We start from the raw sequence: 19,971 nt of genomic DNA, 5'->3' as shown, positions 1-19,971 counted from the left end.
ATAGAGCACTGCTTACTAAATACGTTAGTCCCAGTGTTCCTGAACCAAAAACTATGGATGAACTGGGAGATCCACTTCCTATTCAAGCACAGCTCTCTGGCATTCAAGTCAGGTGACCTTGACCTATATAGGAAATCCAGATATGGCCTTCACAGAGCCATCAGGGACACCAAGAGAGAATCCCAGATTAAACTAGAGTTGCAGACTAACCGCACAAACACACATCAATTGTGGCAAGGCTTACATTATATTACAGGCTACAAAACAAAGTTGAGTAGAGTCACTGGCAACAGTACCTCCCTCCCTGATGAACTCAATGCATTCTGTACTTGTTTTGAACAGAAGGTCAGTGAAATTATATCACCTGCCCTGATATCCTTGTGTGAACCTGTATCCCCAGTCACCACAGCCGTCAGATCAGCCTTCTTGAGAGTGAATCCACAGAAAGTGACTGGCACAGATTGTATCCCCGGCTGTGCACCCATGTTCTGAGCTGATCAGCTGGCAGGAGTATTCAAGGACATTTTTGACCTCTCCTTATTCCAATATGGGGTTCCTACCTACTTTGAGAAGACCACCATCATCACAGTGCCAAAGAAAAATAAGACAGTGTGTCTTTGTGACTACTGCCATGTGGCTCTGACATCTATCATTATGAAGTGTTTCAAGAGGTCAGTAATGGCACACATCAACTCCAGCTTGCCATGGCAGATGGATAACAAGGACACCTATTCCGCCTTCAACACCGTAGTTCCAACCAAACTCATCTCCAGATTCCAAGACCAAAGACTCAGCTCTCCCCTCTGCAACTGGATCCTCAACCTCCTGACCCATAGGTCACAATCAGTCAGGATAGGTGACATCAGCTCTTCCACGATAATGCTCATACTGGTGTCCCCTATTATATTCCTTTTACACTTCACTGGCAAATGAGACTAGATTAAATTCTGATATCTGGTCGGCATGGACAAGTTGGACTGAAGGGTCAGTTTCCAGGCTGTACATCTCTGTGACTAGATCATCAATATGGCTTTGTCAAGCCTCTGGAAAAGATCCTTGCTATTCACGTTACCTAATGTCCCTCATGATTTTATAAACCTCTGTAAGGTTACCCCTTAACCTCCTATACTCCGATGAAAGCCTATCTTTATATAACTCAACCTTCCATTCCTGGCATCATCCTGGTAAATATTTTCTGAACCCTCTCCAATTTAATAATATCCTTCCTAAGCAGCCAGCATAATCAATGACCCCAGTTGTACTCTCTTCCATCCTCTTCTGATGAGCAGAAGATGCAAACATTTGAAAACACATATCAACAGATTCAAGAACAGCTTCTTCCCTGCCATTATCAGACTTGTTGAGTCTTGCTACTCATGACTGAGAGACTCTGGCCAAAGTCAGCTCTTCTGAGCCTCTTTCCTCGGATGGCGATGGCTCGCACCAGGGGACAAAGCTTTAAATTGAGGGGTTATAGTATAGGATAGATGTCAAAGGGAGTTTCTTTACTCATAGAGTAGTAGACTGTCCAATTTTAAGGGCATTTAAATGGTCATTGAATAGCCATATGGATGATAATCGAATAGTCTATGTTCTAAATCCATTTACAAGTTTGCTGATGGCACTTCTGTCATGGATGGGATCTCAGACAATAGTGAGACAGAATGCAGGAATGAGACCGAGAACTTAATGGCACAAAGCCAACAATCTCTCCCTCAATGTCAGTAAAATGAAGGAGCTGGTCATCGGCTTCAGGAAGTGGAATGGAGGACACATCCCTGTCTGTATCAATAGTGCCAACGTGGAGATGGTCGAGAGCTTCAAGTTCCTAGGGAGTAAATATCACAAGTATCTGTCCTGCTCCATCCATGTCATTACCTTAGTCAAGAAAGCACACCAACATCTCTACTTTCTCAGAATTCTGAGGAAAATTGTAAATTCTTACCAATCGTTACAGATGCAACATAGAAAGCATCTTATCTGGATATATCACAGCTTGGCATAGCAACTGCTGTGCCCAATTCCAGAAGAAATTATAGAGAGTTGTGAACGCAGCTCAACCCATCCTTCTATCCTTTGACTCTGCCTATACTTCCCACTGCTTCAGGAAAGCAGCCATAGAATCATAGATTGATACAGCGTGGAAACAGACTTTTTGAGTCCACATCAACCATGTACTCGAACCAAAATAGTCCCACTTGCCTACATTTGGCCCATATCCCTTTAAACATTTCCTATTCATGTACTTACTCAAGTGTCTTTTAAATGTTGTATCTGTACCTGCATCCATCACTTCCTCCAGCAGTTCATTCCACTTACGAACCATTCTCTGTAAAAACAGTTGTCCACTTTTTAAATCTTTCGCCTCTCACTTTAAAAATATCCCACCCCTAGTTTTCAACTCCCCACCCTCTGGAAAAGATCCTTGCTATTCACCTTATCTGTGCCCCTCATAATTTTATAAACTTCTATAAGGTTACCCATCAACCTCCTATGCTCCAGTGAAAGATGTCCCAGCCTATCTTTATAACTCAAACCTTCAATTCCTGGCAACATCCTGGTAAATCTTTTCTGAACTCTCTCCAATTTCATAATATCCTTCCTATAGCAGCCAGCATAATCAAAGACCCCAAACATAATCGCTTTCACCCTCTTCCATTGAGCAGAAGATGCAAAGATTTAAAAATAATTATCAACAGATTCAAGAACAGCTTCCTCTCCACTGCTATCAGACTTTTGAACAATGCATTCAAAGTGTGAGGTTAGAGTCTGTCTATATCCCAACATTGAGTCAGACTGGTTATATTTCCACAGTAGGAATTTATAAAATGTCACATGGGCTGACTGCCTACAGATTGCTTCCCCGGTCCCCAACGCCTTATCTTCACCATGGACATCCAGTCCCTGTACACCTCCATCCCCCATCACGAAGGACTTAAAGCCCTCCGCTTCTTCCTTTCCCGCCGTACCAACCAGTACCCTTCCACTGACACTCTCCTTCGACTGACTGAACTGGTCCTCACCCTGAACAACTTCTCTTTCCAGTCCTCCCACATCCTCCAAACCAAAGGAGTAGCCATGGGCACCCGCATGGGCCCCAGCTATGCCTGCCTCTTCGTAGGATATGTGGAACAGTCCATCTTCCGTAGCTACACTGGCCCCACCCCCCAACTTTTCCTCTGCTACATCGATGACTGTATCGGCGCTGCCTCATGCTCCCACGAGGAGGTTGAACAGTTCAACCAACACTTTCCATCCCGACCTCAAATTCACCTGGACCGTCTCAGACTCCTCCCTCCCCTTCCTAGACCTTTCCATTTCCATCTCAGGTGACCGAATCGACACGGACATTTATTATAAACCAACCGACTCCCACAGCTACCTAGACTACAACTCCTCCCACCCTGCCCCCTGTAAAAACGCCATCCCATATTCCCAATTCCTTTGTCTCTGCCGCATCTGCTCTCAGGAGGACCAGTACCACCCAGATGGCCTCCCTCTTCAAGGACCGCAATTTCCCCCCAGACGTAGTCGACGATGCCCTCCACCGCATCTCTTCCACTTCCCACTCCTCTGCCCTTGAGCCCCGCCCCTCCAATCGCCACCAGGACAGAACCCCACTGGTCCTCACCTACCACCCCACCAACCTCCATGTCCAACGTATCATCCGTCGTCATTTCCGCCACCTCCAAATGGACCCCACCACCAGGGACATATTTCCCTCCCCTCCCCTATCAGCATTCTGAAAAGACCACTCCCTCCGTGACTCCCTCGTCAGGTCCACAGTTCCGCCTGGGACACCCGGACCAACCAACCCAACCACCCCATAGCCCAACGCTTCAACTCCCCCTCCCATTCCACCAAGGACATGCAGGTCCTTGGACTCCTCCATCGCCAGACCATGGCAACACGACGGTTGGAGGAAGAGCGCCTCATCTTCCGCCTGGGAACCCTCCAACCACAAGGGATGAACTCAGATTTTTCCAGTTTCTTCATTTCCCCTCCCCCCACCTTGTCTCAGTCAAATCCCTTGAACTCAGCTCCGCCTTCCTAACCTGCAATCTTCTTCCTGACTTCTCCGCCCCCACCCCATGCCAGCCTATCACCCTCACCTTGACCTCCTTCCACCTATCGCATTCCCAACGCCCCTCCCCCAAGTCCCTCCTCCCTACCTTTTATCTTAGCCTGCTGGACACACTTTCCTCATTCCTGAAGAAGGGCTGATGCCCGAAACGTCGATTCTCCTGTTCCTTGGGTGCTGCCTGACCTGCTGCGCTTTTCCAGCAACACATTTTCAGCTGCCTACAGATTGTGTGCTTTTTGCAGAAAATAGAATATATCTGCAAAAGCAAATTCACCTCATAAACGTGTGTGTGTGAGTGCGTGAGACTGAGAGAGCGTGTGTGAGAGAGAGAGTGTCTGAGTGTGTGTATGAGTATGTATGTGCATGGGACACAGACTGACTCTAACCTCACACCTTTAATGCATTGTTGGAGCTGAGATGTCACTTTTTTAATAAAACCTTAAGTTATCTTGGGACTGTGACTTGAAAGAAGTTCTGGGATTTTAACCTTGACCTATATAGGAAATGCAGGTATGGCCTTCACAAAGCCATCGGGGACACCAAGAGACAATCCCAGATTAAACTAGAGTTGCAGACTAACCGCACAAACACACATCAATTGTGGCAAGGCTTACATAATATAACAGGCTACAAAGCAAAGCTGAGTACTGGCAACAGTACCTCCCTCCCTGATGAGCTCAATGCATTCTGTACTCGTTTTGAACAGAAGGTCAGTGAAATTATATCACCTGCCCTGATATCCCTGGGTGTACCTGTATCCCCAGTCACCACAGCCGTCAGATCAGCCTTCTTGAGAGTGAACCCACAGAAAGTGACTGGCACAGATTGTATCCCCGGCTGTGCACCCATGTTCTGGGCTGACCAGCTGGCAGGAGTATTCGAGGACATTTTTGACCTCTCCTTATTCCAATATGGGGTTCCTACCTACTTTGAGAAGACCACCATCATCACAGTGCCAAAGAAAAATAAGACAGTGTGTCTTTGTGACTACTGCCATGTGGCTCTGACATCCATCATTGTGAAGTGTTTCGCGCTGTCACTTTTTAAAAATATAAAACCTTAAGTTATCTTGGGACTGTGACTTGAAAGAAATTCTCAGATTTTACATATCAATCAATCAAAACCTGCTTCCCTATTCTAAATGATTAAAGACTTAATGACAATCTAGGTTTGTTCATTGCATTGCATCATAGAGTCCTTGAGTCATAGAGATGTACAGCACAGAAACAGACCCTTCGGTCCAACCCGTCCATGCCTACCTGATATCCTAGCTTAATCTAGTCCCACCTGCCAGCACCCAGCCCATATCCCTCCAAACCCTTCCTATTCATATACCCATTCAAATGCCTTTTAAATGTTGCAATTGTACCAGCCTCCACCACTTCATCTGGCAGCTCATTCCATAGATGCACCACCCTCTGTGTGAAGAAGTTGCCCCTTGGGTCTCTTTTATATCTTTCCCCTCTCACCCTAACCCCCCACCCCAGGGATAAGACTTTGTCTATTTATCGTTTCCATGCCCCTCATGATTTTATAAACCTCTATAAGATCACCCCTCATCCTTCGACGCTCCAGGGAAAACAGCCTTAGCCCATTCAGCCTCTCCCTCTAGCTCAAATCCTCTAACCCTGTCAAAATCCTTGTAAATCTTTTCTGAAGAAGGGCTTATGCCCGAAACATCGCTTCTCCTGCTCCTTGGATGCTGCCTGACCTGTTGCGCTTTTCCAGCAACACATTTTTCAGCTCTGTTCTCCAGCATCTTCAGTCCTCACTTTCTCCTAATCTTTTCTGAACCCTTTCAAGTTTCACAACATCCTTCTGATAGGAAGGAGACCAATATTCCAAAAAGTGGCCTAACCAATGTCCTGTACAGCTGCACATGAGCTCCCAGTTCTGACACATTGATCTTTCACTATAAATTCTGTGTCCTATAATCCTGCTCCACTAACCATCTGATGAAGAAGCATTGGACTGTTGGACTATAACCTGGTGTTGTGATTTTTAACTTTGTCCATCCCAGTCCAACACCAGCATCTCCACATTGTACTTATGTAAGTAATGATTTGTCTGGTTAGTATGCAAAACGATAATTATCTCTGTATCTCAGAACATGTCACAGTTGTAAATTAAATCAAATCTTGGTCACCTCTTCAAAACACTCAGTCACTTTTGTGAGACAGGGTTTCCCACAAAGTCATGCTGATAATCCCTAATCAATCCTTGCCTTTCCAAATCATTAGAATTCTGTCTGACAGATTTCCCTCCAACAGCTTACCCACACCTGATGTTAGGCTTAATGATCTATAGTTCATTGGCTTTTCCTTGTATTCTTTCTAAAGTAATGGCACAACATTAGCCAATTGCTAGTCTGCTGGCACCCCACCCATGACTGTTGATAAAATTATCTCAGCTAGGGGCCCCACAATTTGTTGTCTAGCTTCCCACAATGTCCTGAAATGCACTTGATCAAGTTCTGGGGATTTATCCACCTTAATGCTTTCTAAGACCTTCAGACTTCCTCTGCTGTAATGTGGACTGTATTTCCCTGAGTCCCCTAGCTTCCATGTCTTTCTCCAAGTGACATGGGGCAGCACATTGCATTAGCACTGTTGCCTCAAAGCACCAAGAACTCAGGTTTGATTTCAGCTCTGGGTGACTCCGTGTCTGTGTGGGCTTCTGCCTGGTGCTGCAGTTTCCTCCCACAGTCCAAAGATGTGCAGGGTGGGTGGATTGGCCACGCTAAATTGTCTGTATTGATTCGGGATGTGCAGGATTGGTGGATTAGCCTTGGTGAATGCTTGGTTACAGGGATAAGGTGGGGACACTGGGTCTGACTGGGATGCTCTTTGATGGGCTGAATGGTCTCTTTTTGCACTGTAGGAGTTCTATGATTCTATGAATTATTCGTTTAGATCTCACCCATCAGTTGCGGTTCCACACATAGACCGCCTTGTTGATCTTTAAAGGGCCTTATTCTGTTCCTAGTTACTCTTTTGCCCTGAATATATTTACAAATTCTCTTTGGATTTTCCTTTACCCTCTCTGCCAAAGTTGCCTCATGTCTCCTTTTCACTCTTGATTTCCCTCTTAAGCATGCACCGCACGGTGGCTCAGTGGTTAGCTCTGCTGCCTCACAGCACCTGAGACCTGGGTTTGGTTCCACCCTCAGGCAACTGTGTGGAGTTTGCACATTCTCCCTGTGTCTGCGTGGGTTTCCTTCGGATGCTCTGGTTTCTGTCCACAATCCAAAGATATGCAGGTCAGGTAAACTGTGTGGACCTGTTGGACCAAATGACCTGTTTCCACACTGTAGGGATTCTGTGATTCTATGATACATCCCTATACTCAAGGGATTCATTTGATCCCCGCTGTCTGTATCTAATATACGCTGACTCCTTTTTCTTGACCAGAGTCTCAATTTCTCTATTCATCCTGTATCCCTACTCCTGCCAGCCAAGGTGTTCACAGTAAGAGGGACATGTTGGCCCTGGGAGGCAATGCACCATAATGGACTGTCATTCATGGCCACAGAAATGACTGTCTGTGCCCTTGACTAGAGAGTCGAGAGTGTGGTGCTGGAAAAGCATAGCAGGTCAAGCAGCACTCGAGGAGCAGGAGAATCGACATTTTGGGCATAAGCCCGTCATTGGAATGAGGCCTGTGGGCCAGGGGGTGAGAGATAAATGGGAGGAGGATGGGGCTGGAGGAAGATAGCTGGGAATGTGATAAATAGATGAAGGTGAGGGAGAATGTGATAGTGGAGCGGATAGATGGGAAAGGTGATGGACAGGTCAGGAGGGAAGTGCCGAGTTGGAGGATTGGGACTAGGGTAAGGTGGGGGGAGGGGAAATGAGGAAACTGGTGAAATCCACATTTATCCCCATGTGGTTGCAGGGTCCTGAGGCGGAATATGAGGCATTCTTCCTCCAGGCGTCAGGTGGTTGGGGTTTGGCGATGGAGAAGGCCCAAGACCTGCATGTCTTTGGTGGAGTGGGAGGGGAAGTTGAAGTGTAAAGCCACTGATGGGGTTGGTTGGTTTGGGTGTCCCAGAGATGTTCTCTGAAATGATCCGCAAGTTGGCATTCTGTCTCCCCGATGTACACGAGACCATGTTGGGTGCAGTCGGTACAGTAGATGACATTGGTGGAGGTTCAGGTAAATCTCTGTCAGATGTGGAAGGATTCTTTGGGGCCTTGGACGGAGATGAGGGGGGAGGTGTGGGCATAGATTTTGCACTTCCAGCGATGGCAGGAGAAGATGCTGGGAGTGGGGTGTGGGCTGGTGGGGGGTGTAGATCTGTCACTGGAGTCGTGGAGGAAATGGTCTCTCTGAAATGCTGTTGGGGTGGAGAACGAAATATATCCCCGGAGGTGGGGTCTGTTTGGAAGTGGCGGAGGATGGTGCGATGTATGGGGTGGAAGGTGAGAACTGGGGGGTCTGTCCTCGTTGCATTGGGAGGGGTGGGGTTCAAGGGAGGAGGTGCTGGAAGTGGAGGAGATGCATCATCGACCACATGGGAGGGGAAATTGGGGTCTTTGAAGAAGGAGGCCATCTGGGATGTTCTGTGGTGGAATTGGTCATCCTGGGAGCAGATGCGATGGAGGCAGATGAATTGGGAATATGGGATGGCGTTTTTACAGGAAGCAGGGTGGGAGGAGGTGTAGTCTAAGTAGCTGTGGGAGTTGCTGGGTTTCTAATGGATGTCTGTGGATGGTCGAGTGCTGGAGATGGAGATGTCCAGGAAGGGGAGGGAGGTGTCCGAGATGGTCCAGGTGAATTTGAGGTTGGGGTGGAAGGTGTTTGTGAATTTGATGAACTGTTCAACCTTCTCATGGGAGCACGAGGTGGGGCTGATACAGTCATCGATGTAGCAGAGGCAAGTGTCAGGAATGGTGCTGGTGTAGCTGCGGAAGATGGACTGTTCCAGATACCTAACAAGGAGACAGGCATAACTGGAGCCCATGTGGGTGCCCATGGCTACTCCTTTGGTTTAGAGGAAGTGGTAGGATTGGAAGGAGAAGGGTGAAGACCAGTTTAGCCAAGCGGGTGAGGGTGTTGGTGGAAGGGTACTGGTCGGGATGGCATGAGAGGAAGAAACGGAGGGCATGGAGACCTTTGTCATGGCAGATGGATGTGTACAGGGACTGAATGTCCATGGTGAAGATGAGATGTTGGGGGCCGGGAAAACAAAAGTCTTGGAGGAGGTGTCCTGAATGTAGGTGTGGAGTTCCTGCACCAAGGAGGTCAGGACATTGTCAAGGTAGGCAGAGATAGGTTCAGTGGGACAGGAGCAGGCCGAGATAATGGTTTGACTGGGGAAGTCAGGTTTGTGAATCTTCGGTCCGAGGTAGAATTGGGCTGTGCGGTTAGACCTACCAGCATCATTTTGACTGCAAAGCAATCCCTCTCAAAAATAACTGGAAGAAGTCACAACAGTGCCTCTCTCCCAAATTTCTGCAAACTTCCACACTTAGCCCGATTCCCAGCATTTTCACTCTTTGCCCCCCCCCCCCCCCCCCCATCTCTCCTGACTCTGCTAACTCGTGTGTAGTCTGTCTTTATATGTGTTCAAATAACCACCCAATTACTGCCCTCTACATAATTTTAATTTCTGCAGTTAACATTGACCCAAGATGCAAAGGCCTCTTGTGGTACAGTGGTAGTTCCCTCTGGGCCAGGCAGCCTGGGTTCAAGCACCACTTATCCTGGAGGTGTGTCACAACATGGCTGATTGAAGTACCTTGAAGCTGAGATTGATTGATTGTTTCAGAACTAAACACTTGAATCCAGAACAAGGAAGAGGAAGAAGTGATGAAATAGAGTTAAAAATCACATAACACCAGGTTATAGTCGAACAGGTTTATTTGGAAGCACTAGCTTTCAGAGTGCTGCTTCTTCATCAGTTAAGGAGCAGTGCTCCGAAAGCTAGTGCTTCTAAATAAACCTGTTTGACTATAACCTGGTGTGGTGTGATTTTTAACTTTCTACGCCCCAGTCTAACACCAGCACCTCTACATCATGATGAGGTGGAGGTAGTGTAAGCAACCACATGTTGACTTGGAGAAGTGGGGATTGTGCATTAGGGCCCTGCAGAGAGAATAGCCTGGAAAATTGAAAATGGAAGCAAAACCAATCTCCCAGATGAGTACTCCTTGGACCCAAAGCTGCACAGATCCTGATGGTTCCCTTTTCACTTGAGACCAAATACCACCCTCTTCACCTGGAACCTGATGGACCCAGCGGTGCAGAGGGGTTAACACTCCCCTTTCCTCACTGGGATCTGACACCCCCACTCTGCCCCCAGGTACTGAATTCCCTCCCTTGCCTCATAAACCAGAAAATGGAAAGTTGTTGCTTTATTGCTTAAAACAGTGGTGGTGTTTTTGTGTAACTTGCAGGTCAGGTAGGATTGTGTAGTGTACAATTTATCTGAACAAGACCAGTGAAGTGGGTGCATTATGAAAGTCAGTAACACAAGTTGTTTTGAATTAAGGGCCAACTGCCTAGTAACAGCTTTCAGAAAGATGTAGCTACAGTTTGTTCCAGACCAGTGAGTGCAGTATAGCAAGGGACATCCAGTCTGCAAATAGGGAATGTCTCTCTCTCTCTCTCTCTCTCTTCCCCCTCCCATCAGTCCGTGAGTGAAAAGACACTCAGTAAAGAATTCTAACACATGAAAAGAGTTAGGCCCACCTGACCAGGTTCTGAATCAAAGATCGACCGTTGCTTTGCTGATGACATGGTGCCATTATTGCTGAAGTAAAAAAAACTGAGAGAATTAACTCACCACCTTGTTGTCTGGACTTTTGAAATCACTTCCTTGTGTATTTTTTTCCCCACTCATAATATTTGTATCACACCATCTATTTTGTGTATTTTATTTGTCCATGTGCTTATTAGGGAGGAGGGTGTAGTTTTAGAGGGGTATTGTTTATACTTCAATAGTTAATTAGTAATCAATATTTTGGTTCTTTGTTAAAGGTGTTGTTTACAATAAGTAGTTACTTTCATATTAATGATGAATCCGGTGAGAATTACTTTTGTTCTTATTAGCAGTTTTTCAGGCAAATTGATCATCTTTTTAGTTTAATGGGGTAGTTAGACACTTGTGACACCTTGTGGAATAGTGTCACTTGATCATCCATAGACTATTCCTAATTAAGTCATGATTGGGAATGCAGTTTTAAATATATTGCTAGGCCATTGAAGGGTGACATCACTCACTGGTCAGGCAACATTTTTTTCACGTGTCCATTATGGGGAGTCTTGCCCCTAAAGGGGGTGGATGTTGGCAGTAAATTAAAATTCGTAAGAGTGAGGTTGACAAATTTTGTTTGGATAAAAGTGTTTCATTGGATATGGAACAAAGTGGTAGATAGAGCTCAGGTACAAATTATCCATGAACTAATATAAAGGTGGGAAAGGCTTGAGGAACTGAATTGACTCTTCGTCCTTCTCTATACGCTGTAAAGCTTCTGTTTGCTTTATGCAGAGAGAAACCCCTATTTACTGAAAGCAAAAAGCCATTTGTAAATTTCCAACTGCTTCTCTGAAACTTACTGTCCCACCTATTTTGCTATCAATTAAGATATCAAGTAAAGTGGTTCTGGAATACCTTTAAATCAAGAATCCTAATTAGATAGTGTTGCTCCCATCCCAGCTAATTGTGCTAGTTATCGCAGAAAGATAATCTTACACTTTAAGCGATGCAGCAGTTGTGAAGTTTGAAGTTTGACTAGTCAGTTGAACTCTTTGTACAATCAAACTAAGTCAGCTGTTCATTTTGATGTATTAGAGCTTAGTTCTATGATAATGGAACCTAAAGTTGAGAGTATTTTACATGGAAATAAGTAATTGAGAAAACAAATCTACTGAAATATATATTTAATTTCCATCCACATGAAATCCAAAAAGCGCACAATTAGTCATTTATGGCAGTGTTTTACGTGGTTATTTTCCTGATCGATGTTTAGGTAGAGCTGGTTTAATCAAATTTCTTAATAGTGAGAATGGGTAGTTTTGTCCTTCAGCTTGGAAAGTTAAGAAAAGTAAAATTGTCTGTTAATAGTACTTTGGCTGCTGAAACATTGGCTCTTATGGAAGCAGTAGATGTGAGGTTCTATTTTTAATTGAGATTCTGTACATTGTACACACTGAAGAAATATACCCATTGAATGTTCTGCAGATTCATTGTGGGATAATGCACATTTTACGAAAAGTGTGGTTATCCATAGAAGTTATTGGGTTGAAACAATTGTTAGAGAGAAAGGAAATCTCTAAAATTAAATAGATGGGTGTAAGCCACCATGGTGCAATTGTTTGATGAGGAAAGATGCATGTTTTAAGAAATTGTTAAGGGTCCTATAGCAGGGATATCTCACAATGTGATGCTTTATACAGAATATGGAAGGTTTTGATTCAGTTTGTTTGTTTCTTTTTACTGAGAGAGAAGGGAATCTGTTAATTGTACATTAGTTGTGTTTAACTGCATCCATTACGGTGAGTTGATGAGGCAACAACTAGGGATTCTGTTGAGTGTTAGGAGATGTGTGCTCTAAATAAATGCTTGTACTTATACCCTTGTTCAATTAGTTTTGTGGAGTATTAACATATCTCAGCAAATACAGGGATGATCGGTAAATTGGATTTGGTGCAAGTAAAGATATGGTTTAAATGACATTCGATTTGTAAAGGTTAGAATGTAGGAGGCTGGTCTGACGTACATTGGAATGGTCAAGTTTTAAGGCATGAAAGACAGCAACACATGAATAGAGGGAAATGCAAAAGTAATGTTGATATATACGTAGGGACTTTAATGATAGCACAGATGTGGTTGAACACTCATCTCTGTGTTAAATATGACATCATGTTTGTGAAGAGTCTAGTTTAGTTTCAACAGTTGCTAAGGAGAGAGATGGTAACTATGAAATAGAATTTAAAGTGAGGACCTTAGTCAATGGCTTTGGTCTTTCCAGTGTTTAATTGGAAGAAATAACTTCCCATTCAGCAATGGATGGTCAATGAGCAGTCTGATAATTTAGTAATAGTGGAGGAGTTGACAGGTAATGCTGTGGGTAAGCTGGGAACCTGTGAAAACTGACACTACTCCCAGGTGAAAGGAAGGACCCTGCTTCCATCAGATATCTGTCTTGAGTGACATTAACATGTCTCTTTCCAGTGTGAACATGAGAAGTGTGAGCTTCTGTTGCTTGGTTCTGTTGCTTTCACTGGTATCTACGTCCTATGCTTTAACTTAAGATGCTCACTGTTACAGGATGGGTTTAGAGAACCGTTGTGCGGAGGAGAGTACGGAGGAGATACAGAACAAGAAAAAGTTCTACTATCAGTTGCCAATTCCAACAGAGTGTATTCACTTCCTGGACCACTTGGATCAGTTGAAACACTGTGCAGCCCGTGTGTTACAGGTTGGCAGCTCTGTATTTGTACTATCCTTGCTGTTAGTGATAACTCAAAGGAGATGTAGAAATGTTTTGGGAGTGTCACAGTGTCTACTAATTTCACCCTCCTTTCCCAATTACTTTGATTTCTCATTCTTCCATTTAACCTGTTCTGTCTTATCATCGCTGTGGGATGTGCCATTGATAAAACAAAGGCGTATCTTTTTTAAAACCATCGATTGAATGTGGGCATCTCTGGCTCAAAGACCAGTCTTTGGTCACCCATCCTTAATTGCCCTTGAACTGAGTGGTTTGCCAGGCCATTTCAGTAGGCAACTCAGAGTGGGACCATATTGTTGTTGGTCTGGAGTCATTTGTAAGGACTACAGACTGTCTGTGTGGATTTTGCACATTCTCCAAGTGTCTGGGTTTTCTCTGGGTGCTCTAATTTCCTCCTGCAGTCCAAAGATGTGCAGGCTAGATGGATTAGCCATGCTAAGTTGCCCAAGGTATCCAGGGATGTGTAGCCTAGGTAGATTAGCCATGGGGAATGCCGGGTTACAGGGATAGGGAAGGGGGCTGAGTCTGTGTGGGATGCTGTTCCAAGGGTTGTTGCAGACTTTTGATGGGTTAACTGGCCTGTTTCCACACTATAGGGATTCTGTTCTATGAGTTCCTTCCCTAATTGGTTGGGCTTTTATGAGAATCAACGATAGCTTCACGGTCAGCAGGTATTTTATATGAACACTCAAAGTATACTGTTGTTATATATTTTGTTATCTTTACTACAAATATGTATGCTATTTTAAGCTGTTAAGAGTAGTATAGACCTTAACCAGTTACCAGATACTCACCAACTAGCTAGCTCCTTTCCCTGTAGTTGAGCAAGAACCGATTCCTGCTCAGGAAATACTCAGCTTTCTACTCCATGTCCTCAGCTACACTTGTTTGCAGTTTTAAGATATTTTTTAATTGACTTGTTCAGAGATGTTAGTGCACACCTGAATTTTGATTCCACAGTTGCAGTGGTGGGATTTGGACCTGTATTCCCAGACACTGGGCCATGCCACTTTCTTTCCCCCATGATTAAATCAAAGCTGATCTGTAATGTAATTGACGGCTTGAATGATTTCTTTGTGAATCCACCTACCTCAAACTGTGCAAGCAGAATGGATATTCCACATTGCAGTAGAAATGTCATTGAGAGAGCTGCTTAATTTAACTAAGTTTTAAAAGATCACAGTTGGTAAAATTTAAGTTTCTCTATAGTGTCTTGACATTGGAAGAAGGTCAAAGTGAGTGGAGTCTTTGATTAACACTAAAGAAATGTCTTCTGTAAACATTATATTGCCCAAATTGAATCCTAGACAGAGTTTAGAGGGTATAAAAGCAGAAGATAGCAGAGAAGCTCAAGGTCTGGAAGCATATACCAAGAAAGAAATAGGGTTTACATTTCAGGGTTCCAAAGAAGAGTCATTGGACTCAATACACTGCCCCTGTTTCTATTTACAGATGTTATCTGATAAGATGGCGGTAGAGTAAGGCTTCTGAGCCTAGGGTTCGTCCACTCCATCCGCTTTGCTTTTTGTTTCTTTTCTTTCTTTGTTTTAAACTTACATTCTTCTTGAAAAACTTGGTCACGGCAACAACATTGGCGGTGAGCGGGCCCAGCAGCATGGACACGTGGCTGCAGCATCAGATGACAATTTGGGTTCCTGGCGGTTCTAGAGCTGATTTATGGCCTGCTGCGGTGGAGGAGGGTTTAAGTTCTCAGCGATGTCTGCATCTGATGCCGATTCATGGAGTTGGCGGTGGAGGCGGGTTTGGGCTCAGCATTGGTCCTGGTGACATCAGCAATGGCTATATCAGCGAGATGGGCCTGAAGCAGATTCATGGTGGTGATGGAGTTCAGTTTAGGCCAGTGCATTACCCTCTGGCGTCGATGGCATCTGCATTAGCAGGTGCATCAAGGACTCGTAAAGTGGTGAGGGTATTGGTGGAGGCGAGATCGTGACTTTCTTTCCAGTGACGTCAAAGGGGACTCATGCCTGGCCATCAGAGCCATGGCCCATCGGCAGGGCACTAAACAGGAATGACTTTAAAGTTAAACACTTTTTCTTTATTTCTTCATTTTTCTGCCTTTACATTCCATGTTTTGTTTATTTTCTGTGTTTCAAGATGGTGCCAGAGAGTGGTGACACTATACAACACATTTCACTGTATTTTGTAACAAAATGCACATGACAATGAATAAAGAAGACCTGAGTTTCTCTGTCACCTTCTGTTTTTGTTTCATATTTCCAACATCTACAGGACTTTGCTGCTATTTGAGAGCTCAGACGGTTATTGGGAAAGTGCAAGGCAGGGTCAAATAGGAATCACCAGGATCAGGAACAAAAACATTCTGTTTTTTCCTCCATTTCACTGAGGCTCACTGTGGACGCTCACTGTGGACACTCACAGTAACCTATTGAGCCTTGGGTGAGATCAGTGAACTCAGCACAGACCTTGTACTTGGTGAATCAATGACGCTGCTATATCTGAATAAATCGTGTTGCCTCAGGTAACTGACTCTGACTGTCGTGAATTTTGTGTCTCTGCTGTAGGCTGGTGGCGTTGTAGGGATCGATATGGAATGGAGGCCCACATTTGGAATGTTAACTCGTTCCCGAGTGTCTCTCATACAGATTGCGACGAAGAACTGTGTGTATCTTCTGGACTTGCCTCAGCTTGTGAACCAGTCTGAATCAGAGTGTCGGCGAGCTGAACTCACCTACTTTATTCAGACTCTATTCACTGATCAAACCATAACAAAACTAGGTACATATAAACTATAACTAGAGAATGTCTGAGAATGTGCACAGTGCTTTTATTCTCCCTCTGGCAACCGTCCCCATTACATTCCCCACTAGAATTCCTGTTCCAAATACACTCCCCAATGGAGTTCCAATTCCAAATACACACTCCACTAGAATTCCAGTCTCCGTTACACTTCCCACTGGAATTCCAGTCCCCATAACACTTCCTACTGGAATTCCTGCCCCCATTACACTCCCTCCTGGAATTCCAGTTTGTACAGCACTCTTGTCTGGAATTCCAATTCCCATTCCTATCCTCCTCAGATCTCATTCTGGAGTCCTATTTGCTGTCACACTCCCCAATAGTGACCCTGTTTCCATTGGATTCTATACTGGAAACACAGTTCAGTGTATTCCCTTTTGTACTCTCAGCTCCATTGCACTCCCTGCAGGAGTAATGTTGTGTTGTATGTGTGTGTGCTCCCCTAATCTATCATGGTATTTAAAGGAAGATACCTCCATTGAACTTGGCTTCCTCAGATGCTTTGTTGCGCTTCGTTATATCCCTGTTCGGTAGGTGCAAACTCTCTGTATGGCCAATTGACATTATGATCTAGAATAGCTCCATTGTTGACACTTTTACATAATTCTGATTGGATTCTGGGTAATCGAAGATGGAGGACGGAAAAAAATTTCTGGCTGTAAGAGCTGCTCCTTTTTTTTTGAGGTATTTTAGGTGTTGGAGGTGATTTCCTCGAATTCCAGGAGCAGCAATTACTGTTTTATATGCTGTTGCATTGTTTTGGAACTTTGGAAAAAAAAAGTCAAAACAACAGCAGTTTAAAAGGGAGAAGAGCAGACAAAGGAAACACATGGTGAGGACAGTGCAGGGGAGAGAGAGAGAGAGAGAGAGAGAGAGAGAGAGAACCTGCACAGTTGCTGCCTTTGCTGTTTGAATTCGTGTCCCGCTGGACATCGGAGTGCATCTGGGAAAATGATCAAACAGTGAAATTCACAACTAATCTTGGAGGAACTGTTGGGCGAAGTTCACAGCACAGAATCAGATAAGTTAATTGTTGTTTTAAGTCTGTCCTAGAGAAAGGCTTCAGTAATGGGTACAGTGGATTCTATCTTGATTATATGTTTTTGGAGCTATGTCTCTTGATTGAACTTAAAATATAAGCCATTGCTATTAATTTAACCTGTGGCAGTGTTTGTAGAGGAATAAGACAGTGTTATTTTCTGGGTCTGTAGATTGTGAAGGAGGAAAAATGACCTTTACAGTGATATGTACTTCTTGTCAGATGTGGGAGTTTAAAGAGAGTTTAAGGGTTACTGCAGATTATATCTGCCATAAATGCTGTAGGATGCGAATCTTATCAGATCAAGTGGATCGGTTGGAGAGACAAATAGAAGTGATGAGGAATTTGCAACAGCAACAGTATGTGATGGATGGCAGTTATAGAAAGGGGGGAAAGTCTCAGATACAGTCACATAGATGGGTTAACTCCAGGAAGGGTAAGAGAGGTAGGCAGCTAGTGCAGGAGTCTTTTGTGGATATACCCATTTCAAACAGGTATGCTGTTTTAGGAAATGTAGGGGGTGGTGGATTCTCAGGGGAACGTGGCACAAACGGCCAAGTTTCTGGTATTGAGACTGGATCTAATGCAACGAGGGGTACGTCGGCTTCCAAAAGATCAATTGTGTTAGGGGATTCTGTAGTCAGAGGTACAGACGGACGTTTCTGGGGCCAGCAGAGACAAAGCAGAATGGTGTGTTGTTTCCCTGGTGCCAGGATCAAGGATGTCTCAGAGAGGGTGCAGAATGTTCTCACGGGGGAGAGGGGCCAGCAGGAGGTCATTGTCCACATTGGAACCAACGACATTGGAAGGGAAAAGTTTGAAACTCTGAAGGGAGATTGCAGAGAGTTAGGTAGAAATTTAAAAAGGAGGTCCTCAAGGGTAATAATATCTGGATTACTCCCAGTGCTACGAGCTAGTGAGGGCAGGAATGGGAGGATAGAGCAGATGAATGCATGGCTGAGGAGCTGGTGTATGGGAGAAGGATTCACATTTTTGGATCATTGGGATCTCTTTTGGGGTAGAAGTGACAATACAAGAAGGACGGATTGCACCAAATTGGAAGGGGACTAATATACTGACAGGGAAATTTGCTAGAACTGCTTGGGAGGATTTAAACTCGTAAGGTGGGTGTGGGACCCAGGGAGATAGTGAGGAAAGAGATCGATCTGAGATGGGTACAGCTGAGAACAGACGTGAGTCAAACAGTCAGGGCAGGCAAGGACAAGGTAGGACTGATAAATTAAATTGCATTTATTTCAATGCAAGGGGCCTAACAGGGAAGGCAGATGAACTCAGGGCATGGTTAGGAACATGGGACTGGGATATCATAGCAATTACGGAAACATGGCTCAGGGATGGGCAGGACTGGCAGCTTAATGTTCCAGGATACAAATGCTACAGGAAGGATAGAAAGGGAGGCAAGTGAGGAGGGGGAGTGGCATTTTTGATAAGGGATAGCATTACAGCTGTGCTGAGGGAGGATATTCCTGGAAATACATCGAGGGAAGTTATTTGGGTGGAACTGAGAAATAAGAAAGGGATGATCACCTTATTGGGATTGTATTATAGACCCCCCAATAGTCAGAGGGAAATTGAGAAACAAACTTGTAAGGAGTTCTCAGCTATCTGTAAGAATAATAGGGTAGTTATGGTAGAGGATTTTAACTTTCCAAACGTCGACTGGGACTGCCATAGTGTTAAAGGTTTAGATGGAGCGGATTTTCTTAAGTGTGTACAAGACAATTTTCTGATTCAGTATGTGGATGTACCTACCAGAGAAGGTGCAAAACTGGACTGACTGTTGGGAAATAAGGCAGGGCAGGTGACTGAGGTGTCAGTGGGGGAGCACTTTGGGTCCAGCGACCATAATTCTATTTGTTTTAAAATAGTGATGGAAAAGGATAGCCCAGATCTAAAAGTTGAAGTTCTAAATTGGAGAAAGGCCAATTTTGACGGTATTAGGCAAGAACTTTCAAAAGCTGATTGGAGGCAGATGTTCACAGGTAAAGGGACGGCTGGAAAATAGGAAGCCTTCAAAAATGAAATAGCAAGAATCCAGAGAAAGTATATTCTTGTCAGTGTGAAAGGGAAGGCTGGTAGGTAAAGGGAATTCTCGATGATGAAAGAAATTGAGGGTTTGGTTAAGAAAAAAGAAGGAAGCATATGTCAGGAACAGACAGCATAGATCGAGTGAATCCTTAGAGTATAAAGAAAGTAGGAGTATACTTAAGAAGGAAATCGGGAGGGCAAAACGGGGACATGAGATAGCTTTGGCAAATAGAATTAAGGAGAATCCAAAGGGTTTTTACAAATACATTAAGGACAAAAGGGTAACTAGGGAGAGAATCGGGCCCCTCAAAGATCAGCAAGGCAGCCTTTGTGTGGAGCCACAGAAAATGGAGGAGCTACTAAATGAATATTTGCATCAGTATTTACTGTGGAAAAGGATATGGAAGATATAGACTGTAGGGAAATAGATGGTGACATCTTGCAAAATGTCCAGATTAGAGAGGAGGACGTGCTGGATGTCTTGAAACGGCTAAAGGTGGATAAATCCCCAGGATCTGATCAGGTGTACCCGAGAACACTGTGGGAAGCTAGAGAAGTGA

At 44.4% G+C, this 19,971-nt stretch overlaps 1 protein-coding gene across 15 annotated transcripts in view; it reads left to right on the top strand.

The window, feature by feature from the left end:
* Positions 1 to 19,971, top strand: part of exd3 (exonuclease 3'-5' domain containing 3) — a 395,662-nt gene that overhangs the window by 138,413 nt on the left and 237,278 nt on the right. For all 15 annotated transcript variants that reach the window (XM_072566231.1, XM_072566229.1, XM_072566225.1 and 12 more), the window contains 2 exons: positions 13,359 to 13,509; positions 16,089 to 16,302. In XM_072566231.1, the coding sequence (XP_072422332.1) occupies positions 13,359 to 13,509; positions 16,089 to 16,302 (365 nt within the window). The remainder of the gene's footprint in view (positions 1 to 13,358; positions 13,510 to 16,088; positions 16,303 to 19,971) is intronic.

Source organism: Chiloscyllium punctatum, chromosome 49, assembly GCF_047496795.1.
Source record: "Chiloscyllium punctatum isolate Juve2018m chromosome 49, sChiPun1.3, whole genome shotgun sequence".
Lineage (NCBI taxonomy): Eukaryota > Metazoa > Chordata > Chondrichthyes > Orectolobiformes > Hemiscylliidae > Chiloscyllium > Chiloscyllium punctatum.
This window is presented reverse-complemented; position numbering and strand designations above follow the sequence as displayed.